Source organism: Lissotriton vulgaris, chromosome 6 (genome assembly GCF_964263255.1).
Source record: "Lissotriton vulgaris chromosome 6, aLisVul1.2, whole genome shotgun sequence".
In the NCBI taxonomy this organism is placed as follows: domain Eukaryota; kingdom Metazoa; phylum Chordata; class Amphibia; order Caudata; family Salamandridae; genus Lissotriton; species Lissotriton vulgaris.
Window position 1 is genome coordinate 910,441,950 of NC_141694.1, and position 26,917 is coordinate 910,468,866.

At 45.3% G+C, this 26,917-nt stretch overlaps 1 protein-coding gene across 6 annotated transcripts in view; it reads right to left on the reverse strand.

The window, feature by feature from the left end:
• Positions 1–26,917, reverse strand: part of BIRC6 (baculoviral IAP repeat containing 6) — a 2,386,688-nt gene that overhangs the window by 1,893,654 nt on the left and 466,117 nt on the right. For all 6 annotated transcript variants that reach the window (XM_086926902.1, XM_086926900.1, XM_086926901.1 and 3 more), the window contains exons 18-21: positions 26,358–26,519; positions 26,135–26,266; positions 17,429–17,526; positions 685–832 (exon numbers count right to left, since the gene is read on the reverse strand). In XM_086926902.1, coding sequence (XP_086783028.1) covers positions 685–832; positions 17,429–17,526; positions 26,135–26,266; positions 26,358–26,519 — 540 coding nt within the window. The remainder of the gene's footprint in view (positions 1–684; positions 833–17,428; positions 17,527–26,134; positions 26,267–26,357; positions 26,520–26,917) is intronic.

The following is a 26,917-nucleotide window of genomic DNA, read 5'->3' on the forward strand; positions in this document are numbered from 1 at the left end:
TATTTGCAATTCTGAGTAAGAAAATCAGAGACAAGAAGGTAGCTCCAGGTCTGCGTCTGGTGGCCCAGAAAGAAAGGAACGTATGTCAACTCGCATGGGTCGTGCTTATATGTGGCTCCGTACATCACTACCTGAGCACAATGCTGTTGGCAGGAAGGCGCACAATGCCACCTACTGGCGCACAGGGGTACTAATGAAAAGTTTCTTGATCCAGTTGATGGCGGATGAGCCTGTGGAATATTAACAAGGTGAGGAACCTGCGGTTAGAAATATCCATTCGAAATCAGGAGATTTTACATAGCTGGAAAACTGTACGTCTATAAAGTGCTGTGACAGAACATACAAGATCATAATTAAATTCCTACTTATTCCTCATTACATGACCGCTATCTATCCTCCACATTCAACAACTTTAGAGCAGTTGTACCTATAATACCATCAATCATCTTGTCCACGTTTGACCACACTGCAGATACAGGTTAACACCCAAATGGTAATTTGCTCTACAGTAAGGGGCAACACTTTAGAAATGATCTACTTCGGTCAATATTATCTGCTAAAAAGGCAAAATTAGTGCCTAGGGCTTTAATCTCAAGACATTTATTAAACTTATCATTTTTTAGAACAGGCAACACATATAAAGGTGTTTCTAGAATGATACAGGCAAACAAACAATGTAAGTACCTCGTCTGAAGCAGAGCTTCCATGGGAGTTAACCTGTCCTGCAGTTTTCGGGACACAGCAGTGAGTAGCATTGCACAGGCTGTACTGCATGCAGCTAAATCTTCATCCTTTACATAGTTCAATAACACAAAATACCAGTACACTGATCCTGCAAAAAATAAGTAAAACAGATAAATATATTCAATAAACATGGCAGAGATTGAGTCACTTCCCACCTCCCTCTATCACAGTGGACTATAAATGACAACACATAAGGCATGAATCTTTGCCTTTCTTCAGAATCCGGTGCTATGCAATGCAAATGCTACTTACCAGTATGCATCTGTTCTTGGCATGTAGGGCTGCTGACATTCATATCTGTGCATAGATCGCCGCCTAGTGTTGGGTCCGGATGATTGCACATTGTTGTCCTGGAAGAGTCTTCGAAGTATCACGAGATAGGTGGCTCCTCCCCTGGACTACAGTGCGCATGGGCATCGCCTCCATCCCCAGATTGTTTTTAGCCATTGGCCGAGATGGAGTGAACTATGTGAGTGATGACCATGCTATGCGTGTATATAAGAAAATACTGCAGCTGCTACAGGCGCCAGGGAGGAGGGCGGGCGATATGAATGTCAGCAGCCCTACATGCCAAGAACAGATGCATACTGGTAAGTAGCATTTGCAGTTCGAGGCATGTGGGCTGCTGAATTCATATCTGTGCATAGAATACATAGCAGTGCTCCCCTCATTGGCGGCCGCCCGTGCCAGCTGCAGCCGTTTGAAAAAGTGTTTTGAGAACAGCCTGACCAACAGCTGCCTGCTGTTTGGAGTGCACATCTACACAGTAATGTTTAGTGAAAGTATGTGTGGTAGACCATGTGGCTGCTCTACAAATATCTTCCAAGGGAATGTTACCTAGGAAAGCCATAGAGGCCCCCAACTTTCTGGTGGAGTGGGCTCTTGGTGGAATTGTGAGAGTGCGTTTAGCCTTAGCGTAACAGATCTGAATGCATTTCACGATCCACCTAGCGATCCCAGCTTTGGAGATAGCGTTTCCCTTGTGGTGTGAGGCAAATGCAACGAAAAGTTGCTTGGTCTTACGAAAATCTTTTGTCCTGTCAATGTAGTACATTAAGGCTCTTTTAACATCAAGGGTGTGGAGCATCCGCTCCGCCATGGACTCTGGGTTTTGAAAAAACATTGGCAACTCAATTGTCTGGTTCATGTGGAATTGAGATACAACCTTGGGTAAGAATTTAGGGTTAGTGCGGAGCACCACCCTGTTAGCGTGTACTTGGAAGAAAGGTTCTTGGATGGTGAGCGCCTGCAACTCACTAACCCTCCGTAGCGATGTAATTGCTACTAAGAAAGCAACCTTCCAAGTCAGAAACTGAAGCTCACAAGAGTGCAGTGGCTCAAAGGGAGGACCCATCAGCCTTGTAAGAACCACATTGAGGTTCCATTCCGGAGCTGGTGGTGTCCGTGGTGGAATGACTCTTTTGAGTCCTTCCAGGAAAGCCTTGATAGCAGGGACCTTAAAAAGTGACAGGTGTTGCCTATTCTGGAGGTATGCTGCCATCGCAGACAAGTGAATGCGGATGGAAGAATACGCCAAATTGCATTGGTACAGGTGGAACAGGTAACAAATGATGTTCTGAATGGAAGCATCTAGCGGGTCAATATCGTGGTTTACACAGTAAATGACAAACCGCTTCCATTTAGCCGCATAACAAGCTCGAGTAGTGGGCTTCCTTGCCTCCCGAATGATGTCCATGCAATCGGGGGGAAGATTGAGGTAGCCAAACTCTAGGACTTCAGGAGCCAGATCGCCAGGTTTAGCTGTTGCGGGTCTGGGTGCTGAATGTCGCCATGGCTCTGCGTCAGAAGGCTGGGAGTGAGATGAAGCCTTTGATGCGGTACCACGGACAGTTCTAGAAACGTGGTGTACCATGGTTGGCGAGCCCACGTCGGAGCAACCAGGATGAGAGTCATCGAGTGCTGCCTGAGTTTGCGTGCCACCAGCGGTATCAGCGGTGCTGGGGGAAAAGCGTATGCAAATCTGCCTGACCAGTTCATCCACATCGCATTGCCCTGCGATTGCGGGTGTGGGAACCTGGCGGCGAAGCTTTGGCATTTTGCGTTCTCCTTTGTGGCGAGCAGGTCTATCTCTGGATGACCCCACTTTTGGAAGTACGGTTGGAGTACTGATGGATGTATCTCCCACTCGTGCATTTGGTGGCTGTGCCTGCTGAGCAGGTCCGCCATCTGGTTGTCTGTGCCTGGGAGATGCTCCGCCATGAGGAAGATGTTCCTCTGAATGGCCCACTTCCACATGCTCTGAGCCAGATGAGACAGCTGCGGAGAGTGTGTGCCCCCCTGTTTCTGAATGTAGTACATGGCCGTCATGTTGTCCGTCCCGATCAACACGACCTTGTTGCACAGATGTACTTTGAATGCCTTTAAGGCCATGAAGACTGCCATCAGTTCCAAAACGTTGATGTGCATCTTCCTCTGCTGTAGTGTCCATAGTCCCTGCACTGTGTAATGGAGTACATGCGCTCCCCATCCCTGGAGAGAAGCGTCCGTTGTCAGGATAATCTGTGGCACAGGCTCCTGGAACGGTCGGCCCTTGCAAAGGTTTTGTGGATTCCACCAATGCAGAGAGTTGTACGCCCGACCGCTCACCAACACTAGGTCTGTGAGTTAGCCATGAGCCTGAGTCCACTGACGTGCTAGGCACTCCTGAAGCGGACGCATATGTAGTCTCGCGTGCGGGACGATGGAGATGCAGGAGGCCATCATGCCTATCAACTGCATGAACACCTTCGCTGGAAGCGAGTGCTGAGGTCTGAATCGTTGGATCAGCGTTAGGATGCTGGCGATTCTCACTGAGTTTGGCTGCGCAGTGGCTGCCAGAGTGTTTATTGTCGCGCCCAGATACTGCCGTATATGGGCGGGTTGGAGATGGGATTTTGGATAGTTCAGCGAGAATCCCAGATCGTGCAGGAGATGAATGGTGCGGGACACGTGGTCCGCGCACTGCTGTTCTGACTTTGCCTGAATGAGCCAGTCGTCCAGATAGGGGTAGACGTGGACGTTCTGGCGTCGTAGATGTGCTGCCACAGTCGCCAGACACTTTGTAAAGACTCTTGGCGCTGTGGTGACCCCGAAAGGCAGAACCCTGAACTGGTAGTGCTGGTCTTGAAACGTGAATCTGAGGTACTTCCTGTGGGAAGGATGCAGGGGGATATGAAAGTATGCATCCTTGAGATCTAGCGTAGCCAGGAAGTCCCCCTGTTGAAGCAGAGGGAGGACCTGCTGCATCGTGAGCATATGGAAGTGCTCCGATAGAATGTACCAGTTGAGGGGCCTGAGGTCCAGGATTGGCCTGAGGGATCCGTCCTTTTTGGGGATCAGAAAGTAAAGAGAGTAAACTCCTGTTCCCCTTTCCGACAGTGGAACGAGCTCTATTGCCCCTTTTTGCAGCATGACTTGAACTTCCTGCTGCAACAAGAGCAAGTGCTCGCTGGACATAGGACGGTTTCTTGGAGGTATGTTTGGTGGAGTGGATGTAAGTTCTAGACAGTAACCGTACTGGATAAGAGATTTGACCCACCTGTCCGTGGTGATGGATTTCCACGCGGGCAGGAACTGCTGGAGTCTCCCCCCCACCGGTGTTGTGTGGTCGGGGGGCAGTGACAAGGCGTCACTGTTTGTTGGTGGAGGAGGACCTGGAGCTGTTGTTTCCACGTCCCCTGCCTTTAATGTTGTTGCCCCTGTAACCACCTCTACCTTTGTTGGTGTATGAGGTTTGGGTGTTGCTTTTATAGTACTGCGTGGATTGCGATGCCTGACCCCTTGAGGTGCCTCTGTTATTGGAGCGGCGAAAGGAACCACCCCGAAACTGCGGAGACTGGAGGGCCCCCATAGACTTAGCAGTGTCCGTGTCTTTCTTCATTTTTTCAAGTGTCGCATCCACCTCGGGGCCAAACAGGTGGTCAGGATTAACTGTCTGGTTCAAGATGGTTGTCTGTATATCAGGTTTGAAGCCTGATATTCTAAGCCAAGCATGCCTCCTCAGCAACACGCTAGTGTTGATTGCCCTGGAGGCGGTATCAGCCACGTCCAGCGCACATTTGATGAAAGCGTTGGTGATCAGCTTCCCCTCCTGAATCAACATTTCACCTGCCTCCTTGTACTGATCAGGCAAGTGCTGCAGAAGTGTTTCTAGGGTGTCGTAATGCGCCCTATCGTAGCGTGCAAGTAGGGCCTGCGTGTTTGAAATGCGCCAAATATTAGCTGCCTGCGCAGCAATTCGTTTCCCTGAGGCTTCAAATATTTTTGACTCTTTGTCTGGGGGAGGAGCGTCACCCGTGGTCTGCGAGTTCGCCCACTTCCGTGCGTTGGATACCACCAAAGAGTCCAGTGGCAAGTGTCCCTTGATGTACGTCGGATCCGAGGGCGCTGCCTTGTATTTTTTGTCAATGCGAGGATTGATGACTCGCGCCCGAGTGGGCTCCCTGAAAACCTCCGGCGCGTGCTTCAGCACTCCCTTGAGCATAGGCAATGTCTTGACTGACTTTTCAGCCACTGAGAAAGTGTCAAACAAAAAATCGACATCCACAGGATCTGAATGTAGGTCGACATCATGATTAGCTGCAGCCCTCTCAATCAGAGCGTCGAAGGCTGCAGAGTCCTCTGTTGGAGAAGTCTTTGGTGCAAAAAGCTGCGGTTCATGACCCGACTGAGGGTCCTCAGGGTCGCCTCCGGCAGACCAAGGTTCATGTACCTCCTCTGGATCAGAGTAGGCTGGATAATTGTACTCGTCCACTTCATCTCCGTCACCTTCCCCAGCGTTTGAATGCGTGGGTGAGTTCCAAATTATGTGGAGATGCCGGCTCTATAGGGGCATAAGTACCCGCAGAGTCCTTGTTTTTGAGTGGAATACGATAACGCTCCAACACCGGCTCCGTGGTGATCTTTCGTTTGAGGAGAGAGAGCTTTCCGGTGTTGGCGTCGATAATAACCTCTCGACGCTCCTCATCTGCGAGTGGCTGGAGCCGAGGCTTCGGCCCTACCAACGACGCCTTGGGCGTCGACACCACCTTCAAAGGCACCCCGGCCCCATGCTTCGGAGCGAAAGCCTTCGGCGTCGTCTTTGGCGGCAGCGTGAAGTGGATAGGCGTTTGCGCCTTTGCCGGCTTCGGTGTAGGCTTCGGCACCACATCCTTCGGTTCGGGAGCCACAGCGTCCTTCCGAATCCGCTGCAGGGATTCCATGACCTTTTTTGTGAAGGCCGGGGAGGGCTGGACCGGCTCGTGCGATTCCCCCGAGTCCGGCGTCGGGTCGGCGAAAGGCACGGTCTTCGGAGCCGACACATCACCATCCTTGGCCTTGACGGCCGGAGTCGGCGCAGCCAGAGCTTCGGCGCCGTCCTGACGCTTCTTTGGAGCCTTCTTTGGGTCATCGACCTCGACCACCTTCGGCGCCGACGCGGCCGCGTCGGTCGTCTTCGCCTTCGGCTTCGACACCGGGGTCTTCGGGTCGGCCATCTTGGCGCGGCTCTTGCTGTCGGCCATTTTGATTTTCTTAGAGGTTGTGGCCTCTGGAGCCTTCTGTCCCACCAGTGCGACTTTCACTTTCGGTTTCGAAACCGTTGGTGTGGACCCAGATGGTTTCACTTTCGTTTTCTTCAACGGGAGTGGCACATCAGAAATGTCCGTGGCCGGGCCCGGAGGCGAGGCCGTGGGACGATTAATGAGGTCTTGGGTAAGGCCCGAAGGCGATCCCTCGACCTGGGCCGTATAGTGGGGGTTGACCCCTGAGTCAGTTTGAGGATGCTCCTCCTCTGAGCTATCCTCCACGGTGGCAATGGCCCCATCGTCGTCCCCTACCTCACCGACGACTTCGTCAAACTCCCCGTCTCCCGCGTCGTAGTTGTCTTCCTGCGACGCCGGGCTAGAGTCCGAAACTTGAAAGACATTGTCGTCTCCAACGTCTTCTTCGAAGATGTTGTCTGGCGGGGGCGCCGATAGCTGGGCCTGGAGTCTAGCGGCCCGACGAAGCTTGAGAGTCTTCTTACACCGGAACTTTGAGCAGGCCATACACCTGGCCTCATCATGGTCCGGAGACAGACATTTGTTGCACACTGGGTGCACGTCGAGGTGTGAATACTTTGAGGTGCACACCGGGCACCTCTTAAACGGAGTTCGTTCCATGTCTGGAGCGTCGTGTAGGCCCGTCCGCGCCGACAGCACGCGGAAGGGCAGCAAGAGTTTCGGAGCTGAAGAACAATAAACCCGAACGAAACACGATACCGACGCCAAGCCTAAAGACCTTTTGGTCTCAAGTTAGGAAAGTTAAACAACTATCGATTCCGACAGAGGGAACCGAAACACATCCGAACCCAATGGCGGAAAAAAACAATCTGGGGATGGAGGCGATGCCCATGCGCACTGTAGTCCAGGGGAGGAGCCACCTATCTCGTGATACTTCGAAGACTCTTCCAGGACAACAATGTGCAATCATCCGGACCCAACACTAGGCGGCGATCTATGCACAGATATGAATTCAGCAGCCCACATGCCTCGAACCCTTTCTTCTAACGTAATAAACCCATATAAATGATTAGCAAGGCAGAAAAAATAGGTAAACTGAAAGTTAAAAGAGCAACAAGAACAAGCTGTTTTTGCTCAAAATGTTGGAATTCAGCTTTTGCACAACAAACTGATGCATAGTGCCCCCTTTGGGTTGTGGGGGACAGTGGCGCCCATGATGACTGCCCCAGAATATGTATGCTATTTGAGTTCACTGATGCAGGACCAATTCCACAAGTAAGACATAGGTGTGAGGTGCAGTAGTCATAACGCTCCTCTTCAATGTGTGCACAGTTCTTTTGACAGAAAGGATACCTACAGCCTTCTCCAACACAGCATAAAACCAGAGGAGAAATCCCTCAACAGGTGGGGCAGGAATAATGCTGCAGGGCTGCAAGAAGTCACAAGTGCACACAGGGTATCAAGTGGAGTACCACAAAACATTGACAGCCTTTATGATTCAGGAATAGTAAGTCTGGCCGGTGCAGTCTTTCATATTAGAGCTGTGGGTGTGATGTATTAGAGAATGTCAGGTGTTAATCGCTCTATGTTGGTCAAGATTATTTGTGCACTGTAGTTGGTTGTGTTTTGAAGAGGAAACTGGAAGGAAGACAATTCAAAACTTGAAGACTTTGGTTTAGTTACCATTGGCAAATAACACGTCAAAAGAAGAATGCGTGTGCCCTATAACCATCGCTAAGCTGCAAGAAGACGCATCTTGTATAGAGTTGTACACTTTTTTCCTCACCTATCATCAACGTTTGGCGTGTCCCCTAGTGTGATCGATCTAGGGATAGGAGACAGGGGCACTAGAAAATCTGTGGTAGACAGCCTCCCTACTGGTTGCTAAAACGTTTCACCAACTGGATTGGGAGCACTGGGGGGGGGGGCAATGCCAGGCGGAGGCAAAGCATGCTTCACACTTAAGATTCCAGACAGACAACTGCAATGGGTTTTATCAAAATCTGCTGAAGAAACATTTTTAAAAAAATGCAAATTGTACAGAATGTGGCGGCCAGTCTTCTAATGAAGACCCCCAGATATGGCTCAGCCTTATAAGCTGTCAGCAGTCTTCATTGGTTGCCAGTAAGAAAACATATAATTTTTTAAGGGCCTTTGCACAGCTTTTAAGGGTCTTCAGGGCTTGGGCCCTGTTTACTTGAGAGACAGATTTAGGTGATATCTTTCAAATAGGACTCTTTGCTCCAGTTCAGCAAAAGATCTGACCGTTCCCTCCCACAGACTGGTGACCTGAGGAGGTAGGAGCCTGGTACACTGCATGACCTCAAACTGGAACAGTCTACATCTGTAGTTGAAAATGGCCATCTCTTTGCTTAGGTTTAGGAAGGCTTTGAAGACTTCAATCTTTCACTAAGGACTTGACTAGTTATTCTTGAATCTTTGTAGCTTCTCTGTTCATTATAGGTCATGGGTAGTGCCTAGATGCCTCAGGCAAATGTTTGCACTCTATACAAATAATTCAATTACATTTTGCTGGGCTAGTGAGCCCCAGAGCACAAGGCATCAAAGCATGGTTTGTGTAAATGTTTCCATCCTCAAAACCTTACAAGACTGAGAGGCCTGAGCCTCTTCACAGGAGACAACACATATTCTGCTCTTTCCTTCACTGTGGAGCAGATTTCACCAAGTAGTGTACTGTTCACTCACTAATGGGGAAACTTAGCTGGATATAGACAGCTGCTGGAACAATAAGCTTACGCAGCAGAAGCGGAATTGCAGGTTAAAATATCTGGGGTACGCGCTGGACCATGGAGCCAATGGAGTGGAGCTACTATTCGTGAAAATGTGACTGAAAGACTGTAGGTAAGAACTTCCCCCTCAGCCCCAACACAAACTACAATACTGCAGTGCAGAGGAGCCTCGACTGGCTGAGGTATCCGACCACAGACATGCTCATTTGAGAACCAGAGCACAGGGTTAAGGGGGCAGGTGCCTCAATCAACCATGGTGCCTTGCATGTTTGTGGGACACCCAGAGTTAAATCATTGATTGACAAGTCAGCATTTTATAAGTATAAATCAATAGGGACTAGCTAATTTTAGGGAGAGTATAGAAGACTCAAGTACGTCAGACAATAGTGGTAAGGAGAAACACTGTTTTCCTTATAAAGCCCTCACCCACCGACCTAGTCGGTGGCATGCTTCATCATCGGGCCCACCACAGTGGCACCGAATGTGCCCCGGGTGTGCTGCAACGCCAGGTGACTGCGGAGCTGGTATATTGCTGAGTGTGCAGTGAAGGAGTGAGATTAGTGAAGTTTAAAATGCTATACAGGAGGTCCCAGCACCCGAGGGTTAACAAGTTTTAATAAACTGGGTCTCTGTTAGCAGGTTAAAAAGGCAAGAGGGCGTAATTAGGAGTGTTATGATGACCTCCAACGTCCAGTGTGGTCTACATGTTTCAGCCAGTGCCTTTATATTCTAAGCTGGCTTTCCTCAGGACCGATAGGATTAGTGAAAAAGGTGCAAAATAAATTATAATAAACTATATTAAGTGTTTGTGTTATTTTCTTTATTATGTGTTGCGCACGCTAAGGCGCTGTAACTGTTAGAGGGGGATTCCCTCAGGCTTTGCTACATAAAACACAAAAGACAGAGACAGGACGTACAGGGGAGAGTCATGTTAGAGTGGTATATCTTTTGAACCACTGATAGCCGACTTATAAGGTGGTGTGCGACCTATATACGGCTAGTGTGGGCTCATGACTACTGCATGAACCTTGTGAGGGTTTAATGAAACCGTTAGTGAGGGGTGGTGGGCTAAAAAAACGAAATCACAAGGTGAGGTACAGGTAAGAATAGATACTGGGTCCTCACTCTGTGTTTTCTGGTACAAAGCCTCATGGGTCGCCTGGCAGAGAAAGAGACCCTGTGGGAATAAAAGGTTGTACAAGGCTATCTAACCTGTAGGGAAAGAGAATTGGTGCTTACCCCATTGTAGGTATAGTGGTCTTGTTTACTCACGAGTAGTTCGGTCTGGTTCCTCCTTGGATCTACTCGTCCTTCCGCGGCGCCCGGTTTGAAATGAATGGGCCGCCTAGATTCTCATTTATACTAGTTGCTAAATGCGGTTCACCTGAGTGGAGGTAAAAAGGTAGACAGAGAGGGAGGGGTGCGCACAGCGCGCCATGTCATGGTAGGTAGTTACTGCGCCTGTGCGGGGGATCAGTGCGCGTTGAGGCGCATGCGCAGTGGGTCGCGCTTGCGCAGTAGATCGCGCTAGAGTTTTTTGACCGGTCCCTGTGCGCATGCGCGAAGTATTTAGACGCATGCGTATCGCTGATATTATCCCGGTTGAGGTTACGCATGAATGGCATATATCACGTGGGCAATGTTGCGTATTGCAAGCGCTATGGGTAACCACATGGGTAATGCCTACGGTATTCTGGTGGTGACGATAGGCCATTGTGCGGATGAATTATCGGGGTTCAGGGTTTGACGGTGTCAGCGTGTGGGGGGTTATCATTTTTACACACACACGTGGGAGGTAATTTAATCATAAGTGCACAATGTGCACGGAGGATGGGAAAGAAAAGGACAGTAAAGGGGACGCTCATGTAGGGGTCTTGTGGCACAGTATACATTCCACTATGTAGGGTCACATGGTGGGGATAGATCCATTTTTACACAGCTAAGGTGTTCCATGGTATGGCATCGTTAAGGCCATTGGTATGTGTGGATAATCGATATATTATTATTATTATTATTTTTTGCACTTATAATGCGCGCAGATACCCACAAAGGGTTTCCCGGCGCCAGGACTGAGAGGCCGAAAACACAGAAAGCAACCCGGTCAAAGACCACAATTATTTATTAAAGAGCCAGGTTTTAACGTTTTTCTTAAAACTGGCGAGGTTTTCCTCCTTACGTAAGGCTAAGGGAAGGGAGTTCCAAAGGACTGGTCCCAGATGGGAATATCCAGCGTTGTTCCTTTTGTAAGAGGAGTTTTTCGTTTATTGAGTTGTCAAACTTTTCAATGACAGTCCATGAAAAGTCATTGGGTGTGTGGTTGTGGGTCAGGAAGTGGTCTGTCAACCTACTTATATTTTTCCCACATCTTATTGTGCTCCTGTGTTCAGTCATCCTTGTGCGTACTTTTCTGGTTGTCATGCCAATGTATCTCAAGCCGCATCTGCAGGTTATCAAATATACCAGGTTGGTGGAGTTGCAGTTGGTGAACTCCTTTTGTGTCCAGGTTTTGCCCGGTTCCAGGTTCAATGTCTTGGAGGGCGATGTTAAGTGGCATACACTGCAGTTGTTGCAGGGTTGGTGGCCAGTGACTTTAGGTAGGCCCCAAGCATTGACGATGGTGTTGTCTTTGTTCCGGGTGTCAATTCGCGGTCTGGTATTCACCAATTGGTCACGTAGGTTGGTGGCCCTTTTATATGCAAAGCGAGGTTTTTCCCATTTCCTGGTACCAAAGTTTATAATTTTCCAGTTGCGTTGTATGATGTTGGCTACTTGGTTAGATGCTGTATTATAAGTTGTCACACAGGTGAGGACTGGTTCTTCCTGTGGTTTCTCAAAGGTTTCGAGGAGTGCTTCCCTGTTTTGGTTCCTAGCTCTTTTGCAGGTTTTGTTTATTATCCTTGATGGGTATCCGCGATCCCTGAGCTTAGGCACCAGATCATTGGATTGCAGTTTATAGTCCTTGATGTTGCTGCAGTTACGTCTGATGCGTAAGAATTGCCCGTAGGGCAAGTTTTCCCTCAGGTGCCTGGGGTGAAAGCTGTCAAATCTTAGTAGGGAGTTTCTCGCTGTAGGTTTATAGAAGGTGGTGGTAGTGAGTTTCCCATTTTCCGGCCTGATGTTTAGGTCAAGGAAAGGTAGTTCAGTGGAACTGCTGGTGCATGTGAAGCGTAAGTAGGAGTCTAGTTGATTAATCCAGAGCATGAAGTTATCCAGAAGATCTTGGTTGCCCGTCCATATCAAGAGGATATCGTCAATGTATCGACGCCACAGTCTTATGTTGGTAGAAAAAGGGTTGGTGGGTTGTTGTATATGCGAGTTTTCGAAGTGGGCCACATACAATCCTGCCACGCTCGGGGCAAAAACGCTGCCCATAGACGTACCATTCGTCTGTAGGTAATAGGTTCCCTCATATTCGAAATAGTTCTCTTTGAGAGCCAAGGTGGCGCAGTCCAAAATGAAGCTGCGCGGGGTGTTGTATTCCCAGGGATTTGTCATCAGTACATCATGTAGTACTTTTAATGTTGCGTCCTGTGGTAGACTGATATAAAGGCTCTCGATGTCAAGTCCAACCAGTAATTCAGTGGTGGGATCAAAGTGAAGTTCTTGGATAACACTTAGGAGGTGTTTCGTATCCTTGATGTAAGAGGGGGTTTTTTGAACCAGGGGATTGAGGAAGAAATCACAATACCGGGAGAGGGGTTCAAGGAGTGACTTGATGCCAGACACGATAGGTCTGCCTGGTGGTGGAGTGGTGCCTTTGTGTATTTTGGGAACTGTGTAGAAGTACGGGGTTTTTATTTCTCTAGGGCATAGGAAGTCCGCCTCTTGTTTAGAGATTTTTTCATTGTCCTTGGCATTTGTGACCAGTTGGTTAATGGTGGCTTGTAGTTGTACTGTTGGATCTTTATTCAGTCGCTTGTAATTCCTGTTGTCATTGAGGAGTCTTCTGCACTCCTGATCATAGTCCGTCTTGTTCATCAGGACAATTCCACCACCTTTATCCGCCGGTTTGATGATGAGGGTAGGGTCATTCTGCAGGCGTTGGATGGTGCTTCTGTCTTTGCTAGACAGATTGTTGAATGTCTCCTTGTGTTGGAGTTGTTCTATTTCTGTGTAGACTGCCTGTTCAAATGTCAGGATTTCGACAGGGATACTTCCTGGTGGGGGAGTGAAGGTGGATTTTACTCTCAGGCCAGTTTCATTAGGCGTGTTCTCTCCATCAGTGATGGTATTGTCTTTTTTCTCAAAGAAAGCCTTTAGTTTGAGTTTTCTAAAGAACTCTGCGAGTTCCACATGTAATTTGAACATGTCCAGTCTGGTGGTGGGGACGAACGAAAGGCCTTTGTTAAGTACTTGCATTTCCTCCGTAGTGAGTTGGGTGTCTGATAGGTTGAACACAAGTGGGCATGGGGGTATTATTTGCTTGTGCCCGGTTGTTCCCTGGTCTTGTTTCTCGTGTTGGCGCTCACTGGTTCCTCTTCGGGTGTCCACTGGACATGTCCTTGGTTCCGTCTCTTGTTCCGGCCTCTTCTGCCCTGGGATAAAAAAGGGTATCGCTGGTTGTGGTTTCCTTGAAAAAAGGGCATGTTCCCTTGGGGGTACATCTGGGGGTATCCGAAGTATGGGGGTGGTAGGTGGCCGAAGAGGGGGGGCGGTGGACCAAAGTTGTGGTTTTGGGGACCTTGCCAGGGTTGCCACTGCTGTCCTCGTCTGCCTCTGCCTCTCGATGTGTTGGATCCTGAGCTAGAGTTGCTTGAGGCACTTGAAATGGAGTTGTTATCCAAATTCTCATATGATTTATTCGGAGGAGTGTGGGTAGGTTTTGGAGTAGCTAAACCTCTTTAGATCTTTTTCAAATTTTTTAATTTTTGTCTGGGTTAGGTAGTCTTTGTATTCCGCTATCTCGCGGTTTTGGTCTTCAAGTTTTTTCTTGTAGCCTGTAATGGTGGTTTTGAAATGTGACTCCGTCGCTTGAATCTCTATCATGATGGCATCTGATAGGCGTTTCGCAGTTTTGATAATGAGGACTAGCCAGTCCCTGGTGCAGTGCCAGGCGATCTGGGCCCAGTCTTTGCGAAATGCTGCGTCGTCTAGGAAAATCCTAGGGGCATTCTTGACCAAAAGGCCGGTGGGGGCTGTGTTTGTACGTAGATATTGTGCCAGTATAACCCCATGTAGAACTGTCCGAATCCTGTTCCTCTTCTTCTCCGTGAGAGAATCCCAGTCAGTTGTCTGGGCTACTGTGGCGGGGATGTTGAAATCTGCCAGGATTTTATAAGTAACAGAGCAGTTACCTTGCGCAATCTCTTGAAAGTCACACTCTGAGCCAGGTTTAGTCTGGTTTGGTGCCGGTGATGGCAATTCCCTGCCCTTCAAGTCCTGCGTAGTTAAAGCAGCCTCCCCATCTCAACCAATGTGTAGCCTTGAGGGCATGCACCCTCATTTAAAAACCAGCCCCATAATCATCACCTCAGCATGGTAACTCACCAGTCAAGGGCTTCATCCTTCATCCCCTCTCACTGTGGTATCTAGTTGTACATGGGAGGATGGTGGGGCCAATTTCTGCAGCAGGACCCATGGAGATTTAAACTGGACCTGGTGAAGGATTACGGTCCCCCACATATCAGTTTTGGCAAAGCATACTCTAGAATCACTGGTGTCTCCATAAAAGGAGAAAGTTGTTCTGACCTCAGCACAACAAACCGGAAAGCAAGGCAGACACTGACTGACATCTGTTTGGGACACGTTTTTGGACAGTTCAAGTGTTCTGACTTATTCCCTTCAGACACTAACTCGGTCTCTACAAGCTCACAACCATTAATTTTGTCTAAGTGTAACTGTTGCAACCATCTTTCTGCTCATGCTAATAATGACTTCAAGATGTGCTTTCTATGACATGTAAAGCCTTGTTTCCCTGCTTGACATTTGTAGCAAGAAATTTCTCATTAGCTTGCTCAGCAACAAGAGAACCCGAGGGCGGAGGGTCTCTGCTCCTCGATGCCGATCGTCGCAGGGTTGATGACAGCGGAGGAGTCTAGTTTCTCGACGCCGATCGCCGCCGGGTTGACGACGACAGAGGAACTCGAATCTTCGACGTCGACGACATACCTTTTCGACGGCGAGCCCGCTGTCGAGGGTCTTTTCTTCGATAAATGACCCACCTGAAGATCTTCTTTCAGCGCCAAGCCCGACGCTGAAGCAGAAGGACGTGAGGGCTTACTTCTAGAAGACATTCTAGACCTCTTGGAGCCCTTCCTTACTGGAGACCTTCCTCTAGACTTCTCTACCAGGCCATAAATGCGAATTCTTTCCCTGTCCTTCAAAGTTCTTCTGGACAGGTTCTGGCAGTGAGGGCAGGTCTTCGAATCATGATCTTCAGGGACACAAAGGATATAGACTTCATGAGTCTGTTTTGGCCTTCTTTTTACCACAAGAAGGGCAAGAGTCAAAAAGAGATGGCATTTTAAGATGTTAAAAATGCCCAAACCTGTCAAAAAAAGACAGCCTCTTACTTCTACAGATGAAAAACGTCGAAGTAAGGAATAAAAGTTGTCAAAAGAGAAAAGATTTTCTGAAGACATAAGAAAAAGAGTGGAGCTGTGTTGCCAGGATCCTTCCTGAAGGAGCCGGAAAGAACAACAAATATTCTTATATTTCAAACTCAGGGCTACATGCAAGAACCTACTCAATATATTCCCAAGTCCCCCACCCACACTACTAGCACTAGAAAACGTGTTGAAGTCAGATTCTCATCATAGATTAATTATAAGCATTTAGAATAACATGCAAAACTCTGCCCCCCCGGTGCACCCTAGAGCACTACAGGCGTGGAATGAAGAATTGCCAAACCCGCTGATGGAAGATCAATGGACATATTGTTGTACCCAGTTCACAGCACTTTCTCCCAATTACAAGTTACGTTTGATTATTTTTAAGTTTCTCCACAGATTCTATAGGACCCCTCCCAACTACACCACATGGGGGTCAAAGAAGATGATAGCTGCTGGAGATGTAGTTTAGCCCCTGCTACGTTCCTGCACATGGCATGGAATTGTCCAAAGCTGACCTCATTTTGGTCTGACATTCACTACAATCATGACATAATCGGCATGTTAGATGATCCAAACCCATGGTTAAGTTTACTAGGTTATGTCAGAGACACGCCAGTAGCATTTCGCAAATTACATGCTATGCTTTTACTCTTTGCTAAGAACCAGATGGCTATGCATTGGGGCGGAAGGGAGGTCCTTCCATGAAATAGAGGATCCAAGATGTCATATTTGATCACACGCAACTAACCACTTTTTGGGAATTGATGCAGTCGGCATCCAGGCCTAGAGACATCTGGAAGCCTTTCTTGGAGTGGGCACGCACCAAACAGGGTGAAGGGGGAGACTCTACGGGATCATCAGGGTATAGGTAAATATATGCTAGACAGCCTGGGGGCTGGTGACGTTTTGGTATGGGGGGTGCTCTACACACTGGTGCCCCTTCCTCATGGGTAGTATAAGAGGGCCCTGTCCAGACTTGGCTGTTTGGGTATAATGGAATTCACATTGAAAATATTATGATCTTTGCTGTATAGTGATTTTTTATTCAGGCGTGCTGTCTTTATTTCATACAGGTGGAACCGTACCTTTGATTTATTTACTGTGCATTATAATAGTACGCAACTGGACAGCGAGACAGTCTGTATGCAACAGTTTTTTTGTTTGTAATGTTTGTACTCTTATTTTGAAAATGCCAAGAAAAAAAGAAAAAAAAAAGATAGAGATGCCCAAAAATAGGCCTGCAGTTATTTAGGCAAAAATTATCTTGTTAGTTTAAATTGATCCACATTATCACAGATGACTCAAAATATACTGTGGATTTGTGCAGCGAGCTTATCAACTGTGAGGGTATCCACGCACTTGAGCAGGTCTTCACCTTCCTGTGGAATTCAAGAAGCAGAATTTGGGTGCAATGCATGAAAATGAGCGACATACAGTTCAACTTTTGTGAACGTGAAGTGTGTGCGAGTGAATATGTGATGTGTAACTGATCATAGGTGTCTGGTCGGCTGATAAAATAGTATGCGGTTGCTCAGGGTGTTCAAAAAAAGTAAGCAAACCGATATCTTCAAGTAACAATTTTGAATTAAACACCAAGAAAGTACTTGTTGATCAAGAGAAAACTTACTAGCAAATAAAGTGGTTAATAAAAATGCATTTCCAATAAATGTAAGATCCCAAGGAACACACATACAAATGTTTGAATGGACCTGTGAAACTAAAACAATTGAATTTCACAAAACTATATCTGGTTAAAGTGACATTGGATTTTTAAGAGAAAAAGAGGGTGAGCCCAACAACAACCTAAGAAACATATAAACAGTTTACCAAATATAAAAGCTATTTTCATAAAATAAAACACTTTTTCTTGACAAATGCAAATTAGAATGTATGTTCTTACTACCTCCTGTTGCAGCCGAAGGTAAAAATTGCATATTTTCAAGCAAAGCCTTTAGAAGAACGCATCCAAACCCTTGCTGACTTGGATCACACTTTCCATTGCTAGAATAAAGGAAAACATGTACAAATAATTTAGTAAAATAAAGCAATGCAGGCGAAAGGGCAATATTTATTCAGCAGTTGCACTAGGAAGTTACTTCTCTTTAACACTAGGTATGCACGTTAGATCTACATGCCTTCTATTACTCTTTCATGTAAGAGTTCAATTGGGTGTTGTTTTGAAGTTCTGAAAACAAATCTAAGGCAATCAATTTCTACTCGAGGTTGATTAAGGCATGGAAAACTTGCAAAATATTTAGATTAAATGCTATACTCCTACTGTGTGTAAAAGTCCCCTCTGAGGGCACTTTTTGTCTTTAAAACCTGTTGTCTCACATTGGAATGCGGTCGACGTGTAACAGATCCTACTCTGCATAGCTAGTGTTCGAGCAAAGTAATTTAATTTGCAGCGCGAATTAGGGAATGAGAAGCAAGTGGTGTAGCAACTAAGACACAGAGAAAAACGTTATTTACCTTCAGCATCACTATTCCTGGTTAATACTCTAACTGGAAATTCCTCACCTATGAATATACCCATGCACCAGTGTGCCAGTGCACCAGTTGACTTATGGAATGTTTTATACCAATTGCTCCTGCACAGAGGCACATGTGAGCACCACACCTGCGCTGACATAAGATGAGCTTGAACCTTTCCGTGCCCTCAGGTGAATCTACTATGTCGTATTGGAAACAACCTGGGTGAATTTAATTTGGGACCTTTGAAAAATCATAGGAGTCTGCTCCACAGAATAAGGAGAACAGAGGGCGGGGAGGAATCTGCTGTTGTAATGTCCGCCAAAAGGATCATGTTACTTACCCAGTAGGCATCTGTTCTTGGCATGTAGAGCTGTAGATCACATGCTTTGCATACTCCAGCCATCTAGTGTTGGGTCCGGATGTTTGCAAGTTGTTTTACTTCGAAGAAGTCATTCCAGTCACGAGGTAAGGTGACTCCTCCATTCGATGATAGTGGGCAAAGGCATTTACTCCATTGTACAATTGTTTTCCCGCAGAGGGTGAGACTGGAGTTAGTATGTGTAGAATAGAGATGTTCATGCGTATGTATGTAAACTGAGAACTGCAACAACTACAGGAGACCGGGAAGGTGGGCGCATGTGAATCTACAGCTCTACATGCCAAGAACAGAAGCTTACTGAATAAGTAACATTATCCATTCGAGGCATGTGAGCTGTAGATCACATACTTTGCATTGACTTATGCAGCAGTATGCTCCCAAAGCGGTGGCTAGTCTGTAGTTGTTGTCATTGTTTGAAACAGCGTTTTAAGTACTGCCTGGCCTACATTAGCTTGTTGCCTTGCTAACACGGCTACACAATAGTGTTTGGTGAATATGTGAGGTGTAGACCATGTTGCTGCCTTACAGCTAGGGGAATATTCCTAAGGCGGCCAAAATAGCCCCTATTATGCAAGTAGAATGCTCTTTAGGGAGTATTAGCAAAGTTTTTTTTACTTTCGCATAACATGTCTAGATACATTTCACAATCTATCTTGCAATGCCATATTTAGATGTGGGATTGCCTTGAAAGCAGAAAGCAACAGAGAAAACAGAGAAAGCAACAAAGCTTTTTTTGTATTCTTTTGTTCTTTCCTCGTAATATAGTAGAGCTCTTCTAACATCAAGTGTGTGAAGAGCTCCTTCTGTTACAGAATTAGGTTGAAGAAAAAACACAGGTAACTCAACTGATTGATTGATATGAAAGGCAGAAACTTCTTTAAGGAGAAATTTAGGATTGGTCCGAAGATTTACTTTTTTTTTGTGAAGCTGAAAAAAGGGCTCTTGTATACTTAATGCCTGGAGTTCACCTACTCTCCTTAGTGAAGTTATGGCTATGAGAAAAGCAACCTTCAATGAGAGGAATTGTAATTTATATCTGTGCATTGGTTTAAATGGCGTACCCATTAGCCTTGTAAGGACTATGTTTAAGTTCCACGCTGGTGCAGGTGGGGCTTTTGGTGGTATCACTCTTTTTAATCCTTCCCTAAAGGCTTTTATCAATGGTATTCTAAATAGAAATAAGTGTGGTCTGTTTTGAAAGTATGTAGCCACTGCTGCTATGCCATGCCATGCTTCGTAATCTTTTTAAGTAAGGTGAGCTTCTTTCATTCCCTCAGCCTATATGAGTTATTTATCTGTCTGGCAGCATTATGTGATTTCATGGCATTGTATGCTTATGCACTGCTCTTTTGCCTTGCGGCCAGCTATTACTGCTCACTAGTCTATTCAAGCATGTGAATCTCTGAAAGACACCCCAATACTGGAGAAGAACAATTGTTACTTACCTGTAAACGGTGGTTCTCCAGTATTGGGGTCTGTCATAGATTCACATGCGACTCACCCACCTCCCTTCAGAGGCTCGCTTCTCCTCCTAGACTCTTTTGTCACTCTGGTGTTACAAAAATCTGAGGGCCTGAGCCTCTGAGGAGAAGGTTCAAGAGGGGTGCTTGCGCCTGATTGGCTGTAGTTTGGACTAACATAATGACTTGGATATGTTATGAAAGTGCTTTTTTCTTCTAATGTATTCCTATGTGTTACTGCTATCCTTGGTACTTATAAGTATTTATGTTTTTAGAATGTATGTAATTATGTTTCTATATACATATATTGTTGGTTTTTATTGCTAATTTATTTACTGTGGGGCTCCCACTTCGACGACTGGGAATATTCAAGCATGTGAATCTATGAAAGACACCCCAATACTGGAGAATCTCATTTCCACTGCCTGACATGCAGGAGATGGCAAATGAGCTCGCAGAATAACCTGTCCTGTCTGGGAAATTCTCCTCAAGCAGCCTTCCTGTCTATTCAGGGCTTCACATACCCAGATAAGGTCATGAAATCAGATCTTGTTCATGAAAACAATAATTAAGCTGCATCAACAAGACCACATCAACTGCCAAGGTCCAAACGCACCACATCAAACAAGGTTTTCTTGATTTCAAACTAGTTTTGGGACTTCTTCCTGCCCACCAAACAACCAAGAGTAAACCCAGCATATTTCAAGAAAAGAAGAGGCATACCTTCACAAACCAATAACAGGTGACACATATCTGCGAACTGGCTTCAAGATCTCCTCAAAAAAGTAACTGCCACTGCTAGTTGATTCAGCACGAGGAGAAACTGAGAACCAACCAAGTCCAGGTTCTGAGGAGAACCTCCTTCAATCGCAGAGGGCCTAAAACGTGTTGGCCTAGCCTCTGGGGGAAGAATAGCCACAATAAACTAACATTGTTTGGGAGATATCGACAGAATGCCTATTCCTCTAGTACAAACATTTAGAGTTAGTAACCCCGGGTAGCTTACACCGGCAGGACATACGGTGTTAAAAACAGGAACTGACTATTCCACCAGGTGTTATGTCTAACTGAAGGACTGGTCATTGAAAGGTCAATCTCACTGTGTTTTTTCGAATTTAAGGGAAAAAACTTTTTTGTTTTTGTCATTATATGTTCTTGTATTGTTGCATTGTCATATATGTTTGAATTGTACATTTGAACGCTTACCCAAAAAAAGGTTTGCCCTTCAAAAAGACGTGGTAAGATGTACAAGAAATCTCTAAGTTAATACAAAAGAAAAGTGAAACATATCACAAGGTCTAATGGAAATGAGATTATTGGTCCTTTTATTTTGAGTAGGTGCAATAACAACTTGGCGAAAAGATACTTTGTTTGTTTACATAGTTTAAGGAGGCCCAATCTAGTTTGCAGTCAAGGGTCCAACCCCCTCTCCCATATTAACTTTCTAAAAGTGACTTTTTCAGACATGTGACTTAAATTGGACTTTACCTTTACAGAAGATTTTAAATTACAATTCATTTGAGTGCAAACAGCATAACTCTATCTACTACCTATCAGTTAGCGCGTATTAACTGAAACAAGGTAACACAGTGTTAGCCTATGGGAGAGATAAGCCTTACAACAGAGAAAAACAACTTTAGGATTTTTTTTACTGTCAAGACATGTCAAACTTAAACACATATGTCCTACTTTTTAAATGCCATGAATCCTGCTCCATGGGCCATTTGATCCTTCTTCAGGGGTGGCATATTAGTTTTAGAAAGGAACATTTAGATCTGGCAAAAGGTTCATTTTGCCAGGTCGAAATGGCAGCTTAAGCTGTGCCACAGGTTACAGTGGCAGGCCTAAGACCCGTTTTAAAAAGCTACATCAGTGGGTGGCACAATGAGTGCTGCTGACCACTTGTATTTATTAATTTACAGGTCCTAGGGACTTGCTAAGCAATTAAATGTACCAATTCTGTGTAGGCCAATTTCACCATGTTTAACAGAGAAAGCTCAAGCACGTCACACAGTTTAGCAGTCCCCTTTCAGTCAAAAGCTAGGGTAGACTAATCAATACCTCAATGGGCTTCTCTGCTCAAGTGATGGAACATGGACAATGGCCCACTTCTGCAGAGGCACTCGTCAATCCTATGTTCTTCTGATCCTGTATGTTAAATACAAACAGGTAGCTGTGACAATGCCTAAATTATGTTGCACAGAACTCAACTAGTCAAAGTAGAAAGTCTACATAAAGAATACTTGTTAAAAGACTGGTGCTACCACAGTAGTTTAAAAGACTGGTGCTACCACAGTAGTTTAAAAGACTGGTGCTTCCACAGTAGACACCCTTGCTACCTGTAAGGGCAATGATGGTGGTCCTTCAAAGAATAACAAGGCACTAAAACAAAAAACAATATACTGGAGTAGTCCAGCAATGTGTTTAAATAGCACTGTTTGGAAGTAACACACAAACAGCAACATAAGTAGTTCCCAGTCATGTGATCCAGAGCACTGGCAGAATGCACATCTGATTGGGACAAAAAAATGCAAACGTTCTTTATTATTAAAAGGGATTTTAAATTACAATTCATTGGAGTATCTGCTCCATAACTGAACATAGCACTCATTAACAGAAACGAGGCAACCCAGTGTTAGGGTATTGGAGACATAGGCCTCACTAACGTGAAAAATAACTTTAGGAGTTTTTTCAGTCAGGACATGTAAAAAGTATACACCTATATCTGACTTTACCACATACATACCCTGCTCCCTTCCCTATGAGCTTTTAGGGCCTACCTTAGGGAAACCTTTAAGTATTTGAAAAGAAGGTTTAGGCCTGGTAAAAGGTTTTTTTTATCAGGTCGAAATGTCAGTATAAAACTGCTCTACAGGCTGCAGTAGCAGGCCTGAGACATGTTTCAAATGGCTACTTTAGTGGAAGGCACAAGGAGTGCTGCAGCACACTAGTAGAGTTTAAGTTACAGTCCCTGGTTACATGTAGCAACATATACTAGCGGCTTACAAATAACTTAAATGTACCAATTAGATGTAGGCCAATGTTACCATGTGCAAAAGGGAGAGCACAGCCACTTTACCACTGATTAGAAGGTAAAGAGTGTAGAGTCCTAAAGGTCAACAAATTAAGGTCCAGCAAAGGAAGGGAAAAATTTGGGGTGAACTTGCAGAGAGGGCCATGTCCAACACAGACATTGTGTGGATCCCTTGTGGACATCTGCTTTTCGAAATCTCAGTAAGGTTTGAAGCATGTAGTTTTCAGGGGAGATAGCTCTCTCGCACAATGTCTGTATTAAAAAAAAACTTTGGTGTTGGAAATACCTGACGAAGTATGGAGCAGTGCCTCAGATCAGAGTAGAGTTGCACAGAAAGAAACAGACTTCAGCTGTAGTGTACCTATATGTGGTCACTGCAGAGGTAGGCCAAAAAAAGTTTGACGAATTGACTTATTCTTCAAGAGTAGCCACTGGGAGGTCTTTGAAGGAGAATAATACTATTTTTGGTTGAGCTCAAAGTCATGCCTTGTGAAGGAAGAATGGGGAAGGTGACATGGTCTGTCCACTCCAAGAGTAATTCTGTGGAAAATGTTAATGTCTTATACAGATCACGGTGATAAGGTCATCTTTAGTAACCACACTTGTTAGGTTTTGAAGGTCTACAAAAAATGAAATATGGAAGACGCCCAAGATGCTGAGACGGGTATTTGGCAGCAGAGGAGTTCAAACGAGGTAGGTGTTCCCTGGTCACCCAGGGTGCAGTGCCAGAAAGACAGGTAAAAGACTGCCTGTTCTCCTACAGCCTTGTGTGCAGCGTATGCTGTACAGTCTGGGGCCCATGAGAATGAAAAAGTAAAAAATAAATCACTACGGCGAGTGGGAGTCATGCCTCTAATGAGGACTGCATCTAGTCTGTGTTGTGTGATGTCAGCCAGGGTGGATGTGTGAATGCATGTATCAACAGCAAATGTGGGTACTGAGAGTGGGAAATGTGTGTGAGCTACACACTATTTACTTAAGGTACAGGGATTCTGGCCCTAGGCCATCCCAGGAACAAATCGGATTCACCCATGTCTTTGCCTGTACTTTGCTATGGTTTCCTGGGGTGGGAAGCCCAAAGACAATTAAGAGGGGTGAAAAGAGAATGAGGACTGGCCTCAGTGCAATGAGTAATTTTACTTCCTTTGGGATCGCTGGACGACAAGTGAATGGGGGCAGGAAACTTGGAGCCGGGTCTTGATTGTCAGACAAGTGTTGGTGCTATGGTGAGTCAGGGTGTTTCTCTACCTGGGTGAGGGTAATTGGGAGGGGTCTAGTTAAACTACTTCAAACAGATTTTAGGAAGGATGACTGTAAAGGTCTTCTTCGTAGGATGTGGCCTTGTAAGAGTTTAAGATGCCCCTGGTAAGTTTGTTACATATTCAACTAAACTTTGAAAGAACATTTGTCATAGCTAAGAACTGTCAACTACCTACTGGATAAAGCAAATCAGACCTCATCAATGATTCTTCCATGTCAAGCGAATCAGACCTTAGCAATGATTCTTCCATGTCAATGTACCTATATGCTACACATTTAGGTGCAATACTTTTTTTGTTGTTGTAAAGTTACAAAATATCACTACACAGTTATTAAGAAGTTACATGCTCCGGCTTCACAGAGCTGCAGAATATGTCACTCAAGAATCAACTAAAGGGTACATTTTTGAGTGCAAGTGGGAAAAGTATTTCCTTGACTTCTGAACAAGTGCACAGGAACTCTGCAGAGTCTACATAAAGTAAAAGTAATAAGAATTTAGAATTAAAAAAAAAGGTGTCCATTTAAAATAAAAATAAAAACATGAGGACAAAAACTTCCCAGCAGACTCTTAGACACTTCAGAGGTCAAAAGCAATATAGATGTACAGGTACAAAATGAGGGGAGGAGAGAAGACCTTTGCAAAAATCAATAGAAGTTTCTTTTATAGTCATGTTTTTCAAAATGGGTTTTTCTTGGAGATGGTCAACATTTAACTGCGTCAACCAATCAATGTGAAGGACATTAAATTGGTTTTTACTGGCACTCTTGTTATCGTTTTTCTATTTGTAATTTAGAAAGCTACTTATTTTGGTTTGAGATGCTCAATATATTCATCATAAAAGAATTAGTATATTAAAAAGGATTCCAGGAAGACCCAGTCTTGTGGTAAATGCATCTTATGGCATGTGTTTGTAGTTTAAGACTAAGTACATTTACCACAAAGAAAATCCAATCAATACACTGCAATCAGGAGCGGCTCCACTGCTATTGCGGAGGAGCGGCGCCCCACTGCCTGCAGATGCAAACGATAAATAAAAAGACCTTAATGCAGATCATTTTATTTTTCGTCTTGCGGCTGAGTCTTGTGGGTTGGGCCACAGCGATGCAGCAGGGGAGGATGAGTGGTGGGCCCTGCTGTCGGTGCACATGGGGGTTTGGCCGGCCGTCTTAGGCCGGCCAAACAGTCATGAACACTGACATCTCTCCAAACCAGCTGTATTGCTGAGTAGAGATATCAGCAGGCACAGGCTCCATGCTCCCGATGGGGCACAAAACCAGTGCACTCCGCTCAATCTCTACGCTGCTCTTAGGTGAGTGCAGCATATGGATTGCTGCAGGGGAAGCTGGAAGCTTCAGCCTGTGCCAAGAGGAGAAGCCCGGCGAGCAGCACGACGAGCGGACCCCAGCAGGCAAGTTCTCTTTATCTTAAAAATAATTTTAGGTCTCTTGAGCTGCCCCCTCCCCCACAGTTCCCCCTCCTCTATGCTGCCCACCCCACCCGCCACATTTATCTTACAACAGACGCTACTGACTACAATTGCATATAATCATTTGCAAATTTGAAGTTTCTGTTTAAAATTAGATTCCACTGAAGTATGGCTACTGTGCATGGACGGTACTCAGTACCAGTTTGGAATGTTAGGTGTTCATAAGTCTGCCATGACTGGGTGAAAATTGCACTCCCTCCTTTGAACAGGATACAGCCAAAGCAATAGCGAAAACAGGGATACTCTGCACCCCTTTTGCACAGCTGCACTACAACTGCCACAGTTTTGTAAAAGTTCCTTACCGTGAGCTGGAACACAAACGAATGCACTGAAGGATTTCAAGTCAAAACATACAAAATTAACATCTTCATTTTTAATAAACTATAATGGCAAGGCTGGTGCAAGTGGTCTAACACACCACCACTTTGAAAGTTTGTGTGCACACATAACAGACGACCTACGTGGATTAATATTAATCCTAAACTGGAAGAGACACAAAGGAAATGAAACCAACCTTATGCAAAGTGCTAAAAAACGGGCACACTTATGGGATATGCTTCGTCCTGCCTCAAAGAAGCAGACACGTACAATTTCAGAAAGACATTTCCGTGTTTTCGACAGCAGGCTTTCCTTTCCTTCTTGCGAGCTGTAAAACAAACCAAGCAAAAATCTGTATTTCCAATCCTGAAAAATACAAACATGTAACCTTTAAATGTTTAGAATCGTAGTTCCATTACCTGCCAGGTCCATTTGAATGCACTCCTGCAAGCCAGCACAAAATATCCAAAACAAGACTCTGAGCCTGCTCTGTAGCAAGGCTATCTTCAGTATTCTTGCAAAGTATGTTGATCAGTCTTTCATGGAAATCTGAAAATTGCAACATGGCACACCTCTGAACTCTAAACAAAAACAATTTTACATGATTAAAATAAGAGCCAACAAGTTGTTACTACATTCAATATTCTTTATTCAATTAGCAGACAAGTAGTACAGTTTAGAAACACACACACATATATATATATATATATACATATATATATACACACACACACATTATATATATATATACATACACACACAAACATATATGATATAGAAACACATTTTATTTCAGTCACGCGCAGCATGTCATCCTCAATGTCTTCACTGCTGAATGTGAACCTGCAAGCAGCTGAAATCTAAAGGCTCTTGATGTTTTAGGTCTTATCGGTACCTGGGAGAACACCTCACCTCGAATCGCATTCAACGTGTCGCACAACCGATAAGAAACTAAAGTTAACTCTACAAAAGAAGAGAC